General features: G+C 35.2%; 1 protein-coding gene across 4 annotated transcripts in view; it reads right to left on the bottom strand.

Annotated features, from left to right (window-relative positions):
• Window positions 1–421: 421 nt before the first annotated feature.
• LOC105059403 (kinesin-like protein KIN-UB) overlaps window positions 422–20,047 on the bottom strand; it is a 38,105-nt gene continuing 18,479 nt past the window's right edge. The window contains exons 10-19 of one of the 4 annotated variants that reach the window (XM_010942680.4): window positions 19,098–19,241; window positions 13,245–13,376; window positions 13,012–13,143; window positions 12,392–12,530; window positions 12,209–12,301; window positions 10,001–10,126; window positions 9,724–9,849; window positions 5,005–5,148; window positions 1,151–1,279; window positions 422–1,070 (exon numbers count right to left, since the gene is read on the bottom strand). In XM_010942680.4, coding sequence (XP_010940982.1) covers window positions 910–1,070; window positions 1,151–1,279; window positions 5,005–5,148; window positions 9,724–9,849; window positions 10,001–10,126; window positions 12,209–12,301; window positions 12,392–12,530; window positions 13,012–13,143; window positions 13,245–13,376; window positions 19,098–19,241 — 1,326 coding nt within the window. In that variant the 3' untranslated portion in view covers window positions 422–909. Of the gene's footprint in view, window positions 1,071–1,150; window positions 1,280–4,492; window positions 4,741–5,004; window positions 5,149–9,723; window positions 9,850–10,000; window positions 10,127–12,208; window positions 12,302–12,391; window positions 12,531–13,011; window positions 13,144–13,244; window positions 13,377–19,097; window positions 19,242–20,047 lie in introns of those variants that run through there. The other 3 variants (XM_073250043.1, XM_010942681.4, XM_010942682.4) reach the window with 3 other exon arrangements.

Genomic DNA, 20,047 nt, shown 5'->3' with positions numbered 1-20,047 from the left:
TCCTATGGAAATGATGCACCATCAAGGATTCATTTAAGCATGGAGAGTGTTGGTTTGCATATATTTCATTTTAGATCGCCAAGTTGTATGGAAAGAAATTGCTGGCCCCAAAACAATCCAAAAATGTGTTTAAACAAATAACAACCTATAAAATGGTGACAGATGAGAACTCAAGCATGTATGAGTAGGACTGACTGGTCCTTAATTATCTTAGTGTTTGCATGTAAGTCATGAAAGTGCATCTCAGATGCTATTGAACTTGTAAGCAAACATGAAAAATCCTCTAGGGACTATAGCAAGCAGTACCAGGTAAAGTCTCAATACAGGGCATGCTTTTCTGATCTGCCTATGCTAGACAAGTTTGAGATAGGATTTGTCGAAAAAAATAAATATACACAAGCATAGCTGTGAAAAAAAAATCTCAAAAAACCTGCAAACTTTGATAATTTTAATATGGGATCACCATGATGTTAACATGTATGATACAAATATGGCTGGACATTTCAATAGGCTGAAGCCTCCAGCCAGTTACTCTTAATGCAAGTTACAACCATCTTCTCTACCTTTTTTAACATATACACACTTGTACAATAGCTAGGCGGGTAGGCATGATAGGTTTGGCTGGTATGAACAAAAAGAATTGCTGACAGGAATTCTTGACCTCCCCTTCTAATTCAGGGAGGGGTCACAAAAAGAACGCTGCCTTCTTGGAAACGAATGTTCTTAATTATCACAAGTTCAACAATGGAACTTGATTTGAATCCACTTCATTGCTTAGATGTTGCCAGGCCAAACCTCCTTGATACTTGATTACTTTCTACCATCGATTCCTTGTAGAAGGTGCAACTCAAGAATTTATCTGTCGCTTCTCGATTCATATTCATGCACAAAGCCCAACATCAGCATATCTCAACATTCTATGCATAATCTTCTCAACTCTGATTGGAAAGTAGGGCTGGAAGTCAGAGTTCGGTGTGCCAGTGTCCTAATGTCTTCTCGAGAACAATCCTGTGAAATGCGAACCAGCTCCCACAAGGCTCCCTCGCTAATCATATCATTTGCATTTACTTCTGCAATCAAGAACCGAAAATATCAGGCCACAAGCACAAGTTTTTTCCAGCTGTTGGGTCAGGAGATAAAAGCTACTTACCATGTTGTGCCAAGTGGCATAATGCAAGCTCTACGTGTCTTCTAATGGGTGCAGCTTCGCTATTGGCACTTTTTACAATCCAAGGAAGTGCTCCATCTTCAATCAAAAGAGACTTTCCTACCTTATTTCCTGTGGTGATCATTTACGTATTAACACTCATAAGTAATTCTTTTACATTGAGATGGTTGCTAGACTTAGGCTTCCATGCTATTAATAAGCTTAAGAAAAAAATATCCCATAAGAATGACATCCTCATAGAAAACAAGCTTGATACAAACATAAATTTCGTATTTATTAACAAATAACAAAAGACAAAAGAATTAAAGAAACCAATGAGTACTTGCAAATTTGCCACTCCATTAATACTCTTCATCTCTTTATCGATACCATGGAAAATCTGAAAGATGTATCAGTCTTGTAAATCATGCTCAATAATTAGTGAGGAAAGCAAGTTTTAACAACCTGTGTACATGAAGAAGCAAGTGTTGCAAACAGCAGCTCTGGTTGTGTGCTTTATAGTTAGGTGGAGAAGGACCCCTCTTTTAATGAGGTTCTTTTTAATTATTTGGACATTGCCTACTAAGAAAACACAGAACAGGGCATTCTTATATGAATCAAAAGCGACAAGAGGTTGATGCCCAACCAGTCACATTCTAATAAGGTTTCAAAAGTTTCAACTAAAGGGCGGATGTCTTGTTGAGGCAACTATCTTGAACCCTGCAATTCCCCTGAAAGTTGAAAAAGACTTGCAACTCCCGGCAGGAATGGTGGAAATAGGGAAGAAAATATCCAAAGGCCTCAGCAGAGGAACAGAGAAAGCGGAAAGAATCACTCCTTTCTGGTGAACATGCAGAGCAACTTAACGAAAGAAAAAAAAATGGTGAAAATCGCACCAAATGAGCTGTCCTCAGGATACAGCAGTTAGGGTTCTTAACGCAGACAAAATCAAGTACCTAAGGTATCAAGAACCTTGTATTGGTGACACCCAAGAGAAAATATGTTTATTTCAAATGGGTCCAAGGAGCCATAGCTGCCACACGGTTAGAAAATAGTTTATAGGGTGGAATTTTGTCAACCAACAAATGCTGGAGGTGAGTAATTTGGCATCATACATAAATTCACTGTTTTTAGGAGGGTGGGATGTTGTTTGTTTTGGCATGCAAGAGGGAGAACATTTGCTCATACAAGATGATGGACTTGAAATTATAAACTACTGGAAAGGTTAAGGGTGGATAACAGATAAGGTGGACTAAGCAGATCCAGTATCTCCCAACCTTTGTTTCATCTCTTACTAGGACTAAAGTTACATTCTACCTGAGGCCAATCCAATTCACCCAGTGAAGGACAATGTTACCAGGACTTGGCACCTATGCCAAGCTTTCAGATGCCCTGAAAGTATCTGACACCTTTTCTTCTTCTTTTGATGTACGTATCCCAAGTAGAACACTTTGCCTTTTAAAAGAGTCATAGCAAGTGTATCTTATGTACATATGCATAAAAATATACATGTTCAAACACATACTCATATACAGGAAAACTAGAACACTGTTGATTGTATCTTGCTGTAAACACGATCAATGCAAGATAAAGATAGCCCTTTCAAAAGGAAAATCCATTCCACTGATTATGATGCACAATGTCAAATTGCCTAGAAACCAAAAATCATGTGTTTCAAAAATCTCCTTTCATGCATCAAGTGGACAAAAATGGATGGATTCAATACAATTAATGAGCTAAACTATATTATACACCATATAATTCCAGCATCCAAACCACTTATCTGATCTACAGATTTTAGAACACAGACATCCAAATGCAATTTATTTGGATGCTTCTAAGCTATAAATTAAACCAAAACATGGCATTACACAATCATAGCTGCCAGGTAATATCAACTTGATATACAGGTATAAGACCTCCAAAACACATAATTTTTTGGCTTTTAAGCAATTGAGACATTGCAGATAATGAACAATAGCATATGGATTTTCATTTTGAAAGGGCTACCACTGATTTTGCATTGATAGAGGTTGTATTATAATCATATCATTATATGGGTACACTTATAATACAGGTTGTAGATGTAGAACTTCACAAACAGCTGCCAAATTTGATGATTGGAGTTGCAAAATGAAAATCTAACCCATTGGATGCGATCTACAAGCTTTAAAATACCTATAAAAAAAAAAAACATACATCTTCATGACTTCTTGCCTGTGCATCAAGTAGTCCAAAAATCAACACACTGTATTTTGCCACTATAAATTTGGGATGATTTGACACACTTTGGACCTTGTTGATCTCCAAAACAATAAATTTTTGTTTACAGGCACTTTAAACCTTGTTGATCACATCGAATGGCATAGATTTTGGTTTTGCAACTTCAATCATGGAATTTGGAAGTTAGTGTAAGGTCCTTTCTACATAGCCTATGTCTATCATAACCATGTGTGCTTGTACATGTATATGCATGTATGTGTGTGTGTGTGTGTGTGTGTGTATTTGTATAACCACCCCCTCCCATCTCTCTATATAATTTGACAATTTAATCATGCATTGAGTTGCACTTCATGTATAATATTAGATTAATGAGAAAGGAAGAAAAATGCATGACACTTAAATAAAAGTCTCACAGCCTTGCTCTGAAGTTCTTTTAAGAGAATACCAAAAATGCTAGGACAGGTGCACATTTCTAGCTTCAACGAGTAGGACCCTCCATTTTTTAAGGGTTCTGAGTAAAATGATATATCATTTAGCATTCAATTGTAAACTAATTTAGGTGCTCCGAAATTATCTATTACATCAGATGAAGATAGATAATTGGCCAGTGACTCCATGAAAGGCTTGTACCATGAGAAATATCATCAAGAGTCCTCCCAGAGTATCAAAACCACCGAGAGAAAGCCAGCCTTGTAGGCTTTTGACAATAATGGTTCATGACAACCATACCAGTCAGAATCCTCTAAAGCTACGCACAGTTCCCCACTTCCTCACTCAAATGAAAGTGAGCATTGATGTCGATAATGATTTCACACAGCTTTCCTTTCAGCTTCAACAAAGGAAAAGGAGGGATCAACTAAGGTGAAGAGCAAGGTTTGCTGTACCATCCGATACAAGATGTACCGTACCATACCGGTATAGCATATACCATACCATAATGAACCGCATGCCGACACTATAATAGGATTGTACCAATACGGCATTCGATACCGAGACAACAAACCTTAGTGCAGAGAATCGTTTTTTGATGAGAAGAGGGTGGTGTAGGAAATTGTTGAAGTATGGAAATATCCTTTAACAATTTATTATAAATTCTCAATAAACAATTCAGAACAAATTCTGTTACACATTCAATATCAAATACTTTCGTGCAAATTCTTCTAAAATGGCACAGCCACTTGTCCTTTTCTAAGGACTACACTTTCCCTGCCCTTGCTCTTAACTTTTCTCCAATTTTTCACCCCACATTGTGACAGCGTACTTGATCTGTACATCAAGAGAGATACATTTTATGGTACCTCCATGTCTACCATTCTTCATTGGGATCACAAAAATGAGACATGATGATAGATCTCATAGTACAGATAATACTGTTCATGAAAATAGAAAGGAAAAAAATATAAGCAACTTCATAAGTAAAGATTTTATATGAATATCAAGTTATAGAACGCCAATACCTGTAAGAGATAACTTGTTAGTTTCCAAAAATATTGCTTTATATGAATGACTAAATGCTAATATGACAGTAATATAGGCTGCCTGACATTAACTCCTTAGCAGAAAATTAGCATGAAAAATAACATCAAGAAACGTGATTAACTGGTAAGTTCAGCAGTCAAAAGGGAGGCCTTTACCTTGTGTGGAAGCTCTAGACTCACACTTCGCAAAGTTTGCAATGCCACGTGCAACTTGAGCAAGAACATCAGGGTGCCCGCATCTAACCATCCCTAGCAATGCTTTAATGCCACCTTCTCCTCTCAGCCTTGTTTGTAGCCTATCTGCTCAAATCGATAGGAAGAAAGGCTGTGATACCTCCCACAACTTTTAGAAGACAATTTTCTTTCTCATATAGGGCTGCATCTTCAAGTCATGTATAATAACATGATATACATATTTCAAGCTCAATGTAGTCACTATTAGCAGCCAACAGGACCAAAATGATTCATGCCATAGAAAAGAGCCCCTACATGGATCCATAGCCCTAATTACATAATACTAAATGAACCTAGTCTATCGGAATGTCAAATGTAACTGCTCATACAAGATGATCTGACCAGCATTTTGGATTATAACTAATCTAAATTAGAGTGATACTGGAAATTTTTGCAATTCTACTTTGCTGCCTTCATATAGGAAATATTATATCATGCCAGCAACCATGGTGATAACATAAGTCTTCAGACATGCCCACTTTTGATCTACCTATGCACATCTTTGATAAATCTCAAGTTGTCCTAGACATCTTCTGCAAGGGTTTTAGCACCAGAAGTGTAAAAGTGATGGTTGACAGGCACAATCCAAGATGGATTAGCAATGGGATTATCATGATCGTGTTAGACAAGCCAGCAAATGGGAATACATCACTGGTGTACCTAAAATCTTTCTAGATTTGAATGAAACAGCTAATATTATTTTCTTTATACATTTATAATCCATATATATACTGTTTCAACTTTCAAATATACAATATTTTACTCATTATGCCTTGGTTCAACTTGAGCATTTTATATGTTGTGTCAGGTTCGTTCCCAATTGTTTTGTTGCTTATGGACCCGCACATATTTGGGGCCACCACTGAGCTCAAAACAAATTAAATAGGGCAACAGGTGGCCTGCCATGAAGGAGTATTAAGTTGCCAATTGTAGAGTCATTCACCCTGACAGGACAAGTGAAAAGGGGAAGGCACAATCAGACTACACAAACCATGGAACTCCTCTTGCATATTGTCTTTCAATCTTCTTTCCCACTTGCACCTCTCGTCTCTCCATTTCTTTCCTTTATACTTTGTACTATTATTATTATTATTATCAACTCCAACATAAAAGGTTTTATAGTCATACTCTAATACATGACCCGCACAAATAACCTATCCTCAAACATCATATTCTGGGGAGTATGATCTTCCACAGACCTACCCTCCTTATGGTGGGTATGTTCTATGGTCACAGCATGTTGTTGCAGTCCATTCCCCCATGCAAGGATGGCCAGGACAATATCAAACTGACCATCAAGGCAACTATCTAGGACAAGATCAGCCACATTATCAGCAAGAAGGGTGGTGGCAATATCCAGGAAGGCATCAGATTGACTAGCCCCACTATGAACATGATCTGGACATCTAAAACACCCATATACACTCTACAGGGGACTAGCAGTTAGTGGGCATTATCTACTATTCTGAAAGTATTTATGCGTTAAAATGTTCAAGTTAGATAATGTTGTATTTTAATTTATGAAAGACCAAGAAGATGCCTCATGAATGAAGAGAATTAAAGCACCAATTTATAAGAATGGTTATATTCAAGATTGTTCTAACTATTGTGATATTGAACTCATAAGCCATACTATTAGTTCAGAGAATCTAAGAGAGTGTGATTGAACACAGATTGAGGTACAACATGAAAGTATCAGAGAATCAATTTAGTTTTATGCCAAGAGGGTCGACTATGGAAGCTAATTTTCTGTAGATTAACGGAGAAGCATAGAGAAAGGAGATAAGATCTTCCTGTAGTTTTTATTAACCTAGAAAAAGCATATGATAGAGTCTCTAGAAAAGTCTCATGGTGAGTGTTAAAAAAGAAAGGAGTTTACCTTAGATTATATTAGTGTAATTAAAGATATGTACAACTGAATGATTACTATTGTGAGAAATAGTGGCAATACTTACGAATTTCCAATAACAATAGGTTTATTCCAAGGATCTTCTCTAAGTACTTACCCTTTAGCACTAGTTATAAAGGATATTCATCGGTGCATGCCATTTACAGATGATACAGTCTTAGTGAATAAAACTAAAGCAGTAAAGCCGATGTCAATCATAATTAGAACTATAGATGAGTGCATTAGAATCTAAGGATTTTAGGTTAAGTAGGACCAAGACGAAATACATGGAATGTGGTTTAGTAAAAATAAGAAATAGAGATGAATGTATAGTGAAAATTGAGGAACATGAAATTTCTAAGCATTATTATTTTGATATTTAGGGTCATTTATTATAAGGAAGAGAAAATTGAAGACAATGTTGTCCTTTAGTTTAAAACATGTTAGACAAAATGGAGAAGTGCAATTAGGGTTGTTACATGATTGTAGGATACCTACCAACTTTAAGGAAAAAATTTATAAGACAAACAAACGACCAACCATGCTTTATTTTACAGAATGCTGTGCAGTTAGAAATAACATGTGCACATGTTGAGTGTGAGTGAGATAACAACATTAAGATGGATGCACGGCAATACAAGAAAAGATAGAATAAAAAATGAAATCATTCGTAAAAGATGAAGGGAGTACAAATTGAGAGGGATGACTTAGATGGTTTAGACATGCACAAGGAAGACCGAGGGATGCACCAGTACGAAGGAGTGCTTTGATATATATGGAAGGAAAAAAAGAATGTAGAGGGAGGCTAAAAATCATATGAGATGAAGCAGTAAGGAAGGACTTGATATCTAACATCCTTTAAAAAACATGGCCCTAAATCAAGCAAAATGTAGGAAAAGGATTCATGCAGCCATCCCCAACAAGTTTGAGATTAAGACTTGGTTGAGTTGAGTTGAACTTCTTGGATATTAGGTCATGTTTTATTTTAATGTATTATTATTTTCTCTAATTTTTTATGAGTCATGGTATCAATATCATACCATGTTGATGTCAAAAATGAAAACCCTAGGACCATGAAAAATTCTTTTCCATTTATTTCTACAACCCAAGGACTAGGTCCAACGCAAAAATATTATCAAATATTCATTTACAAATCCATCCATGCTCACTAAGATTTTAGTCTTTATGCTACCTTGCAAGACAATTTGAATTCCTTTTGTTCGTCTCTTGATTGGGCCATCCTCAATATTCATCACAAATGTCATGCCATTTAGATTAAACATTATTGCAGTACCCTCCATTGATGTAACCTCTATCTTCATGAACTTGTAAAATACACGCATCATTGGAAGCGTCCAGAAACTAGATCTTGAAAGTCATTGTTAACAAGCCTTTTCACATCTAATTTGTTTCAGCATTTTTAACACCTCTTTGCCATTTGTTCATCATCCAAGACTTTTAGCAGGGAACACATCAGGAGACAAAGCACAACTCAAAATTAAGATGGGTCCAAGAAAGGGGCCCGGTACAAAACCTATATGGCTAGGTGGTGGTTGGTGAAATTTTTGTTTGCAAAGAGTCTAAAAGAATGGGGTGCAATGATAACTTTGAGATGCGGAGCTGTATCCATCTAAAGGGCACAAATAGCCAAAGAGACAAATGAAAAACAGTCTCTTTTCTGTCATTTGCTTATACAAAGAATTGTACAAATTCCATACCTATGCAAGACTTCAAATTTTCACATGCAACTCCTCATACTTCTTTCTCACCTCCATGTTGAACCATTCACAACAGCTGAAACCACACCCAACATGTGCTTCTTGTATCTTTATTGAGAATACAATTTAGTCGTTCTCTGCCATCTTACCATCCCTCAACATAACCAATAACCTTCATAAGTTTAGCAAATTCTGTCATCACTCCCATTTCTAAAGAATTCATAAGACCTCATTTATCACTTGAATCTAGAAATAGACAGCATTAGTGCATTACAACTTGCATAGTGGCAGCACTGCAACATTGTACCCTAATATCCCAAAATTAAATATAAATATACATATATGCATACATACATATATATGATTTTATATATATATATATATATATATAGGACTTTCGTGATAGACAATTTCAAACAAATGTCCTCCAGATACTCTTTGCAGCCCATGTTAATTTTGGTTATTTTAAATAAGCCATCAAATCTGCAATATAATTGGTTAACTTCTAAAAGAACCATTCATTTCTCTTCTAAGTGTGCTTAGCTATGTACCAAATACTTACAAGAGTGGTAAAACATAAATAACAAAATATTGAAATACCCTACTAAGATATGTTTCTCTTTGATTTGAAAATCCACAGAGTGCAGATCTTTGAGAGATAAAGCAATGGCTCAAGACAACCAAAGGAATGACAAGAATACATAATGCAGCAGTTAGAAACCTTCACCAAAGTTCCAAACAAAAGCCAAAAACGTAGTCTACTGTAGCTGTTTCTGTTTTTAATACAAGTTATTAGCTCTCTTCTATACAGAAATGTACTCAAAAGCCTCTGGAAAATACTTCAACTTCATTCTTTTATTCTATTAAAATGTTTAGTTACTTCTAAGAACTAGAGAGTATCTTTTTTGTTGCAGAACTTGGTAAATTATCTTTTTTACATGATATACAAAACTTCTCTTTCAAAGATAAATGCAACAGATTAAAGGACAGTGTTAGCAATCTGACAACGATAATAACTAATATTAGAAGATTTACCATTGCCACATAAATTGGCTACAGCCCCTGCAACCATCCTAAGAGTCTGGGGGTCCTCGGCATCAGCTGCAGTCATTGATAACAAACTAATGCCACTTTGAGCCATAATAAGCTCTTGATTGGTTTCTGCAAAGGTCGAAATTGGAGGACAAAAGAATAGATTAACAAATAACCGAAAATGACCAAGCAGAATATTTGACTCAGCGTTGTGTCAACACATGTAACAAGGTCCAGCATGAAGAGTAATAAATATCACCATTTAACCAAGCATGATTACCATTCATGGCAAGATTGGCAATTGCTCCAGCTGCTACCCGACGTATAGTTTCATCCTCTGAGATTCTCAAGAGCATCAGTAATGATGTAAGACCACCAGCTTCTACAATTTTCTCCTGATTTGCTTCTGAATATAACATAACATTAAATATTACTCATAACAGGAAAAGGTATAAATGAATTGATGGCTCCAACAGAGTAACATGAAGGTCCTCTAGCACATAAACTGAAAAGAAACAAAAAAATGCAATGGTGGACAAATGAAAAGACCAAAAACAATATGCTACAGGAGTTCTTAGAGAACAAGGAAAAATGCAAAAGCAAGCAGACAAGGAATATGACACATTTATATAAATGGCACACCTAGGCGGCTTTGGGCAGATCCTTCTAACTAATAGTCATTGGTGAGGGCTACCATGCATTATTTACGCAAGCTTTTAAAGCCTATCTGCCAACTCTGACAAATATCTAAGTACTCGATGTGCAATAAATTACCATAACCATAACAATGAAGCCTTGTCCAAACAATTTTTTTTCCCAATGCATTTAAGTCATAGACTTCAATTCATCAGCATGGCATATTTAATTTGCCACTTTTAAACATGTAGAAGGAATGGAAACAGCTAGTTACCCACTACACAAATTTGCACAGCTGAGACATTATCAATGGTTTTAAATGAATCTATGGTTGGCTCAAATGAGTAAAGAAATCCAAAAATGCGCAATGCAGAAAAGGAACCTATAAATCGCCTTGTAACAGAAGTAACCAGGATGGGTTGGTACCTGTTGAAATACTAATTCCAAGGTTTCAAATACGGTGTGGACTGCATATAGGTTTTCTTCCAGAGCAATATGGTACGAGGTACCGACAGATGGTACGGGGTTGCATCCCATACCGTGTACTGGCACCAGTTTTCTGCCAAAACAGTATGATACTGCTCGTACCATCCCATTCCAGAGGTCTTCAAAACTTTGATTAATTACACAATGAAACAATAGATAAAGCATTATTTTGAAGACACTAGAAAATTGATGATGATGATGCGAATTGCTGATCTAGAAAATTGATACAGGTCTTCAAATTTTCCATTCTTTTCACGTTGTTATGGAGATAAAAGAATCTTTTCGAGTATCCATCATTTGGTCAATGTTCAGAAAGGGATAAAGATGATTATGTACTTATCCCATGTTGTGAGATTAGACTTTAGAGTGTATACTTTGGATCCTAGGCACCTAGTATGAAGGCTAGAACCTAAAGCCATCACTTCTACTATCATATTGGGAGAAACTATTATTCTTATTTAACATAAGGACATTCACAAATTCAGTCAAAAAAAAAAAGGGTCTTACCTGTTATTTTATAAGAAAAAAGTGACTGATCAGGGATTAGGTGTAAAAAGGATTAATTCATCAAAATCTCATCAACTTATTCAACATACTGATATAGAGTGCAGTAGTCATACACCTACAAGTGATTGTTTGAATTATATTTCCTTCTCTTACAATTTAGTGCATCTTTAATGCCTTACAAAAGCATTATATTGTACACTATATTTACTAAAATTAAAGTTATACACAATTCATCCAACCTTGAAATTTTCTAGCAAATTTCTGATATTGTAACATTTTAACTCTCAGCAGCTTTATTTTTCTTTCCAGCATTTCCAAAACATTAAGTTTGAAAGCAAAACACATGACAAGTCCATAAATAAAATAACTGTATGGGCTCATCATAAGTTATAAAGTAGCATTTAGTAAAAAAGAGCATCTTAGTTCACAAGACTCCTGCCATTACAAGATCTGGTGAGGATCAGATAAAATGCAGCATTACCCCATGTGCAGAGGGCTGTTTCCATGTTTTGAACACATGACATCCAGGTCAAAATGAAACAACCTTACCATTGCACAAAGACCCACCCTCTATGAAGTAGCATTTCATGCTTCTCAATTTTAAGCACATGACTTAATAAAAAAGGCATACAAGAAAGGACAAATATATCCTTAGATTACTATTTCCCTGATCTAAAACTTAGTTGTGAGAAATATATACAATTAAAAACATTTCTACTGCTACAAATTTGACATGTTGCATCAAGGTAATGCAACCACTAAAACATAGATTATAAAAGAAAACATAATATACAGTAAAACTACTCAAATAATGAAAGAAATTTTAGAGACAATGTTGATCTATTAAATCTTAAGTCACCTTCAGCTGCTAGGTTTGCTACCACCTTTACTGCATGAATACGAACATCAGCATCTTCTGATTCAAGCAATGACAATATTTTTTGCAACCCCACTGCCATATTTAAGTATCCATTTAAGAAATAGCTCATAAGAATTGCATATTAAACTTTATTGACTTGACAATATTGGTTTATTTAAGTACCTTGTTCAAAGAGTTTAGCAATTGATGCCTTAGGTCCATTTCCTGAGTCTCTAAGCTGTGAATGCCTAGCCTGAGACATAATGGAATCTAATCCTGTTAAGCTTTTCCCAGACCCACCACTTTCAAGACTCCTCCTTGTCTGATACAAGAATATTAAAGCATTGAATAACTATGGCCATAATGATAGGATATCAACAGAGCTGACAAATGAAATTATAATCATAATCATAAGACTGTAGAAGTTTATAATTGATAATCATGCACATGCCCAGGCCCAGTTACGCAAAGCAATTTGGCAAGCATTGACTTATAATGCCTTAGTACGAGCAACTAAGTGTTTGGTTGAACCAGAGAATGGCCAGAAAATAATATGTCGAACCAAAGAATGGCTAAAGTAAAATGCATTCAATTTACACTACATCCATCAATCTGTAAGGACAGATCTAGTTTCCCTAAATGGTGTGTGTAATATGATATAGTGTCAGATAAGAAACTGAAATGACCTCAGATGAAATCATAATGGACAGTGCTCAAGCAATGACTTTGTTGTACTGCCTGAAAAATTAATTTTTGAACCCTATTCACAACACATGCATGCATGGTCGATTCTCAGTCCATACCTTATCAGCTTCAACACTCAACTGCAACAGCTGACCTTTTAGTATTCTTATTTCTTCTTCAAGCTTCTGCTTCTGATTAGCTTCGTTGTCAAGCATCTTGCGGAGCTTTATAATCTCAGCACTTGCCGATGCCTAACAAACAGCAAATTGCACAGTGCATGCTATCAAAATAATCGTATTTAAATGTGACACAATGATAGCCAACACAATCAATTACTGTGGAACGACCATACTTCTAAATTTTTCCAGTGCAGCACTTGGCTCTTAAGGTCATTGACTTCTTCAGTAGATTCTCGTAGGAGCTTTTCATTCAGGAGTAACTGTCCGACCCTGGTAATTTCCTCCGAGTTTGATGCAGTTGATCCCTACAACTTCCAGAGAAATTAATCAGCTATCTAAATCAGTACTAATACTTGACAAAATCAAATATCATATGTTTAGCTGTTTGTATATGAATTCACTGCCTATGGATTAAGTGGGTATATTTAACTGCATATATGTAAGTCTTGGATTTGATTCCTTTGCTAGGGATAAATTTTTTTTTCTCTTCTTAAGAGATTAATGACAATGAACCAAACCAAAGAGTAAACTTTGGCTAACATGCTGATATAACTTAATGCTAATATAGTTATGTTGTGCCCAACGTGAACGCCGACATAGTGCATGAGCCATTTATCTGTTATGTCAAAAGAATGATATAATTAATCACAAAACAAGACCTGAAGAGGCAATTAGTCCATCCTTCAATGCACAAGCTAAGGCCATCTGTCCCTAGTAATTGTGAACCTCATAACTTTCATATATGTGCTATGCTTCTTAAATATGTTCACCAATCAAGTGGATGGGCATTAAATTCCTTGAGATTCAGTATGTAGATCCTAGGATTGTCTTAACAAGAATATAATAAAATGTACCCATGTAGCTGTTGCATCATATCCAACATTAGCCCTCAGCCAAGTAAAATGATCCAGGCAATATAGGTTGTACATTATGGCAAATATGTGAGCATGTTCTTTTCTTTGTTTTTCTTTTTTTTCTTCTGAACAGTAAATACCATATCTAGTTTTTTCACAAAAAAAAAAAAAAAGCTGCAACCAAAGTCAAGGGCGGCAATGGCCATGAACACATGTTAGAGATATACTCACCTGTAACAGGACTTCTACCCTGGATCCGTTACTTGCATTATAAAACAAATTTTAAACAGAACAAATGCACCAAGAACTCAACCTATGCTGCCCTAAATTTTAAACCAAAAGCTTAGAGACTGAGGGTGTTCTTGGTAAATAAGTTATTTCATTTCTTTTTTAATTCTTCCTCAGAAATATATGAAATAGTAATATGAGGACAAATAAAATGGATCATGGAATAAAAATCTGGAAAAAATACTGTCCTACTCAATCAATAGACGAATAAGACTTGAATGGACCATGTATTAGCATATACTGGTGCTTTTGTCATACAGGATATGGTATACAAAAGAAAAGATAAACATTATTAGGGCATAGATTGTGAGATGCCATGTTGTCATGCACTATGGAGAGCAACAACTTGATATATTAATTAGAGAACACAGGAAATTGGGAGTCAGGACATCAGTATATGATAGAAACATGAACCCACCCGTCAAGTTCATGGTGGATCATATTCAAAGAGTTCCCTAGAAAAGAGAAGTGCCAAGTAGTATGTGGCTTCTAAAAGAAGTTGCAATTTGAAAATGATGGTGGACAAGGAATATTTGGTAACATCTGATGATTGTGATATCTTTTTGAACTGTTGCTGTAAATGGAGGAATTGGAAGTTCTGCTTATGGAAAAGAATGAAGGCAAACTTCTCAGTGGTGGTAATTTAGAAGCCTTAAAACTTCCCTTCCCCTGTTGTTTAAACTTCTGACTTTGAATTATTATGAAATCCACTGGTGATAATTAGAAGCCATAAACTTTCTCTTCTCCCCATGTTCTAGCATCTAAGTTTGAAGAATTATGAAATCCAACTTACCGCACTACCTCTCACTCTAGTCTCCTTATTTGTCATCCGCAAACTTGACTATGTTTCTTGCATTACCAATTCAATCCAAGCTAAATCAGTTCTGTTAAAATTAGTTTCAGCAAATGTAAATGTCGCTTTTTTCACTAGAAAACAAACTTAATCTTACCAAACTGTAATTTCTGTTTTCTAAGGATTGATCCAGCATACCTAGCTCCTGTTAAAAATTTTTGACTCTCCATATTCTGTAGTTCACTTTAAACATAATTTCAATTATTATCAGCAAGCAGTTTTGCAATGTACCATCTTAAAGCCCTATCAGTTACAAAGATTGAAGTACCTTCACCTTGTTAAATCAACCTGGTCATTAAAAATTCATCTCCTTGATTGTCCCCCATCAAATGATCTCTTTCTAGCTTGTCATGTTTCTACATTTTGTGACATAGAGTCAGCTACCTCCAACACATGATCAATCAACAAACTATATATGTTGTCTCAATCATATTACCTCATTCAATTATACCAGCTTATATATACATAATGGACTTGATATTTGAAGCCTTATCTGAAATCACATATAAAGCAGCTTTAAAGGCAAAGTTCTTGGTTTATTTGCTGTGTATTTCAGCAATAAGAGCTGCAGAAATAGACACTTAATATGGAATAATAAGTAAAAGAGAATGGAAGCAAGAATTACAAAGATAGCTAAAGAAGAGAAAATAAGTAAAAAGAGAGGCAGATATATAGAGATTGAATACCCATTTCATCCGCCCCTCTTTCCTTATAAATAGGTGTAGGGTGTTCCCTAGTTATCAAAACCCCAGGATGCAGCTGGCTGCATGGTGCTACAGCAACTTTTGGCCAAGGTTTCAAAACGTTTTGGCACTCTGAGTAGACTTTCAATTTCGACAATCTTGGTGGCTTCACCAGTTTCTCTCCAAGTTTCAGAATTTCAACCAATAAAGTCGAAACTTACCCAAAAAGAGGGAAAAAAAAGATTTTTTTTTTTTAAAAAGAAAGATAAATTATTTAACATTATATTATTATGTTTTAAGTTATTAGGATCATAGTTTGTATGGTAATGCTAGTTTTAAGCTGAAATTAAACTTGTTGCATTATACTAGACTTTCCACTCAACAAAAATGTATTTTATTTTCCTACACATTTCCCTAATTGTTGCAACAGACCTACACTTTTCTCTATTGTTTGTAAATTCCAATATTTACCCTTGTTTTTGTATTATATTAAACTTCTCTCAATAAATATTCCATTTTATTTTATTCTAATAACTAGTCCAAGCAGAAAATCCCAACTTTATATATTTCATTTTATTTTCATTTTAAACTCATCTAATCAAGAAAAGACCCACCTAAGCATATCTCATTCATTCATTTTAATAACTAGGAAAGAGAGCCCACCAACGCATATTAAGTTTTATTTCATTTGAATAACCAATCTACGCAATGAAATACCTACCTAAGAATTTTTCATTCTATTCCATATTAATAACCCATCTGAACCAAAAGAAGAAGAAAATAAACCATAAAAGCATGTTTGATTCTATTTCATTTGAACAACCCACGTAAGCAAAAAAAACATATAAATAGCAACCATTTATTTCATTGTTTCAAATTGCAGCTTAACCATCATAACAACAAAGTTTAAACCAAAAGAAATTGATAATTAAAATCTTAGATAAATCTGTGATTGAATAGTATTGGTCAATTTTAGAAAATAGTAGCCATATTAACTTGTTAAGCAAATAAATACTAAATAGTAGTTTCCACCAAAACTGACCGAAACCAAAAATTTCAGTAAGCTCCGGTTCAGTTTCGGCCGAAACCAATCCATTTTGAATGAAACTTAAAACCTTTCTTTTGGCTATAGTTAGACCCAGAGCTAATACTTAAGGCTCAACAACATGAAATTACTCACATATTTCCCTAATAAAGCTCCCAAAGGTTAACAAAATATGATCAGATAACCCTCAAGTGTCCCTCTCAAGTCAGAGAATATCTATCATGACAGCAAGGCTGTAACAACATCCTTATACATTGTGTTTTCTAAGAGACAAGGTGAACACATTAGGAACTAATTCTTCTAGTAAATATGTGGAGTTCATTTTCAAATTTTTGCGTGAATAAATTGGCAATACACTTAAATATGCATAGTTCTTTCATGATGAGTGGGATTACCGACTGTATTGCAGGTTGGTCTCATTATTATTAAATGGTTCTTATCAAGGTCTGAAATCTCGTGCTACACCTCCCCAACATTCACGCACTGATATAGTACGAGATTTGGTACACCCTACATATCTACTTACGGTCCGAACAGGATGATCCCTCCATGTCAATGCAGGTTGATACAGCATGTATTATGGGGTCCATACACTGCAGTACAGTCAAGATTTGAGACCCTAACTAGACCTTTATACACTACATTCTTTTAGCAGGCTTTATCCATATTAGTTCGCATTGTTCTATCACATAACCTGATCTTCAATGTATATCGAAGGCCTAGTCTATCACGTAACATCTTCAATGCATATCCAAGGCCTAGTAGCAGTGTCTTGTTTCTTGTTTCTGTTTCCACCAACAAAGTATTGTAGATTTGTAGTGGATCTCTCATCCACCAGAGAACTTAATTGATGTCAAAGGATCGTTCCATTTGCAGCTGACAAGTGCTTTTCTACAGAATATCTCATCCTGGAGCACCTCATAAGTAACTAAGAATTCAAACTACTACATCTAAGCAAGATCTTCTCGGAGCATGTAGAAACTCCCTAACAACATCCACCGCAAATAGATGCCCAACCAAGTTTAGGTATATCAACTTTTCCATCAAACTTCTGTACCCCCAGAATCAGTTAATAACTCTACTTGATCAAACATGAATTTAGTGTTTGAGTCCAAGAAAACAAGATCTCAGCATGCCTGATGCATGGGAGAGAAGCGTGCATGGCTGCAATCCTATTTAAACAAGATTTGTCTTCATTATTTATGCAACATGGTATATATAAGCCTACTTTTGGCTTGTGTACTACTTTTGTTTCTCTCCCCCAAAGAGAGAACTAAAAAGTAGGGTGATTTACTAAAGATAGGAGTGGCTATCCAGGTGGAAATGCAAAAAATAGGAGAGTGGAGACATGGAGACGGTCATCCACCATAGGAGTTTGTGTTATGATAATAAGATGTCCACCACTTAGGATGCAAACAAATTAGAGAAGCAAATTTAAACCCATATAGTATTTTAGCATCAAGCCCTAACATGCAGTAATCGCTGTATCATTCATGCATAGAATCAATATGATAACCTGATAGGATATTTCTGAATGCTAAACTAATATGACAGCATTTAAGACCATATGAGATAATCAAATAGATATTTATCAAGCCATACTGTCAAGACAGTGTCTTCAAAGGCATTTATAGTATGCAGGCAGTCAAGGAACTGATTTGTGTCTTCAGGCACAAAGTGGCAACTTTGGCCTATTGTATGAGAAAATAAACTAGAATATATCACATATGAAAACAATCAGCAATTTACCAGCAGCTAATAAAAAAGAAAGAAAAGAAAGGAAAATTAAGCAAATAGCACTTATCAAGAACCTATTTTAGAGTGCCGTGTAGCATGCCAAATAGTAAAGTTGTAACTTTTTCCTATAGATTATGCAATAAATTATTGATTGTACTCTGAAAATTGCATGGTTGATAATATCATTACAATTTTATGTGACAAGTACATGAAGCTATACCATCAAGCAGGTAATACAAATAACAACAGGCATCAATTGTGGCTATGACTACTGTCACGTTATAAAATGAATAAACAACTTGAGCTTTCGCCCTTTTGGTGTGAGTGGTGGGTGGGCAGGTTGGTTGTTGATATAGTCCAGGTATGTAAATTTACTGCATTTACCAACAATTGTTAATGATGATTATAGATAACCATGTTAAATTAAAAATAAAATAAAAAAAACTTTTTTTCCCTAAGCATCACAGATGTGCATGTAAAATAAGTAAAACATGCATAACCAGGTCAATAATATAAAATATGCTCATCAAAGTTGTTACATAATGTTGTGATGAGTTAAGGCAAACCTCAATGTTACATGTTTTTTCCAAACATTGTTCATGGGCAACTCTAGTTTTATCATTATTGCTGCTTTGATGATTCATTCTCCACTTCTCCTCAAGTTTCTTTATTGATTCCAAGTAGTCTGTCTGGTACTTTGATCTCTCGTTCTACATTCAAATGAATGAAGAGAGAAAATTACTAGACAATAAAATATTACAAGGTAAAATCTGGTAATCAAAAGGAGGATGGGAAATGAAATGCTCAAGATTGAAGGGTTGAATTGGATTATCAAACAAGGCATTATGTACATAAGTACTTTAAGGACGAAAGATTAAGCTTACAATTTAAAAGCTTGAACAAAGAAAAATACAAAAACAGCATGATTAAAAGTCAGAGATCTATGCACTTTATTATAAAGTCATTTCAGTTCTCCTTTCCTACAGTAATAGAGGTCCAGTTTCTCAACTTTCGACCTCATAACTAAACCATCATGATTTAATCTTGTTCCCATGATAGCTGTTAGAAAATATCAGGCAGCTTCCATCAAACAAAAATTTTACTAATATTAAATTTTTCATACAAGTTTGTTAAGGTAAGTTTTTTATATTATAATAAAACTTTATACGCCATTAGGATTTCTGCTAACAAATATTAGGACTTCTTAGCAAGTCTTACAATGACTAGAAAGTGGGTTATTTTTATAGTCATAAGTTGAGCTGAGATAGTCCTATATCATTAAAGTGCAGTTAAGTGACTGAGGCATCGTTCAATATGGGACTTCATGGCAAGGTTTGCAATCTCATTATTGGACACTGTACCAGTGTGCAACTGGTACACCCTGTACCAAGTGTTGGTACAGTATATACCTCAGTGCCGCACTCTATATGAGGAGTGTATCAAGTCTCATTACCATACCAGTATGCCCCATACTGTACAATATGGTCCAAGATTGTAAACCTTGCTCCATGATGAT

The sequence above is a fragment of the Elaeis guineensis genome, chromosome 16 (genome assembly GCF_000442705.2).
Source record: "Elaeis guineensis isolate ETL-2024a chromosome 16, EG11, whole genome shotgun sequence".
Lineage (NCBI taxonomy): Eukaryota > Viridiplantae > Streptophyta > Magnoliopsida > Arecales > Arecaceae > Elaeis > Elaeis guineensis.
The sequence above is the reverse complement of the archived record's forward strand: the minus strand, read 5'-3'. Positions and strand labels throughout refer to the sequence as shown.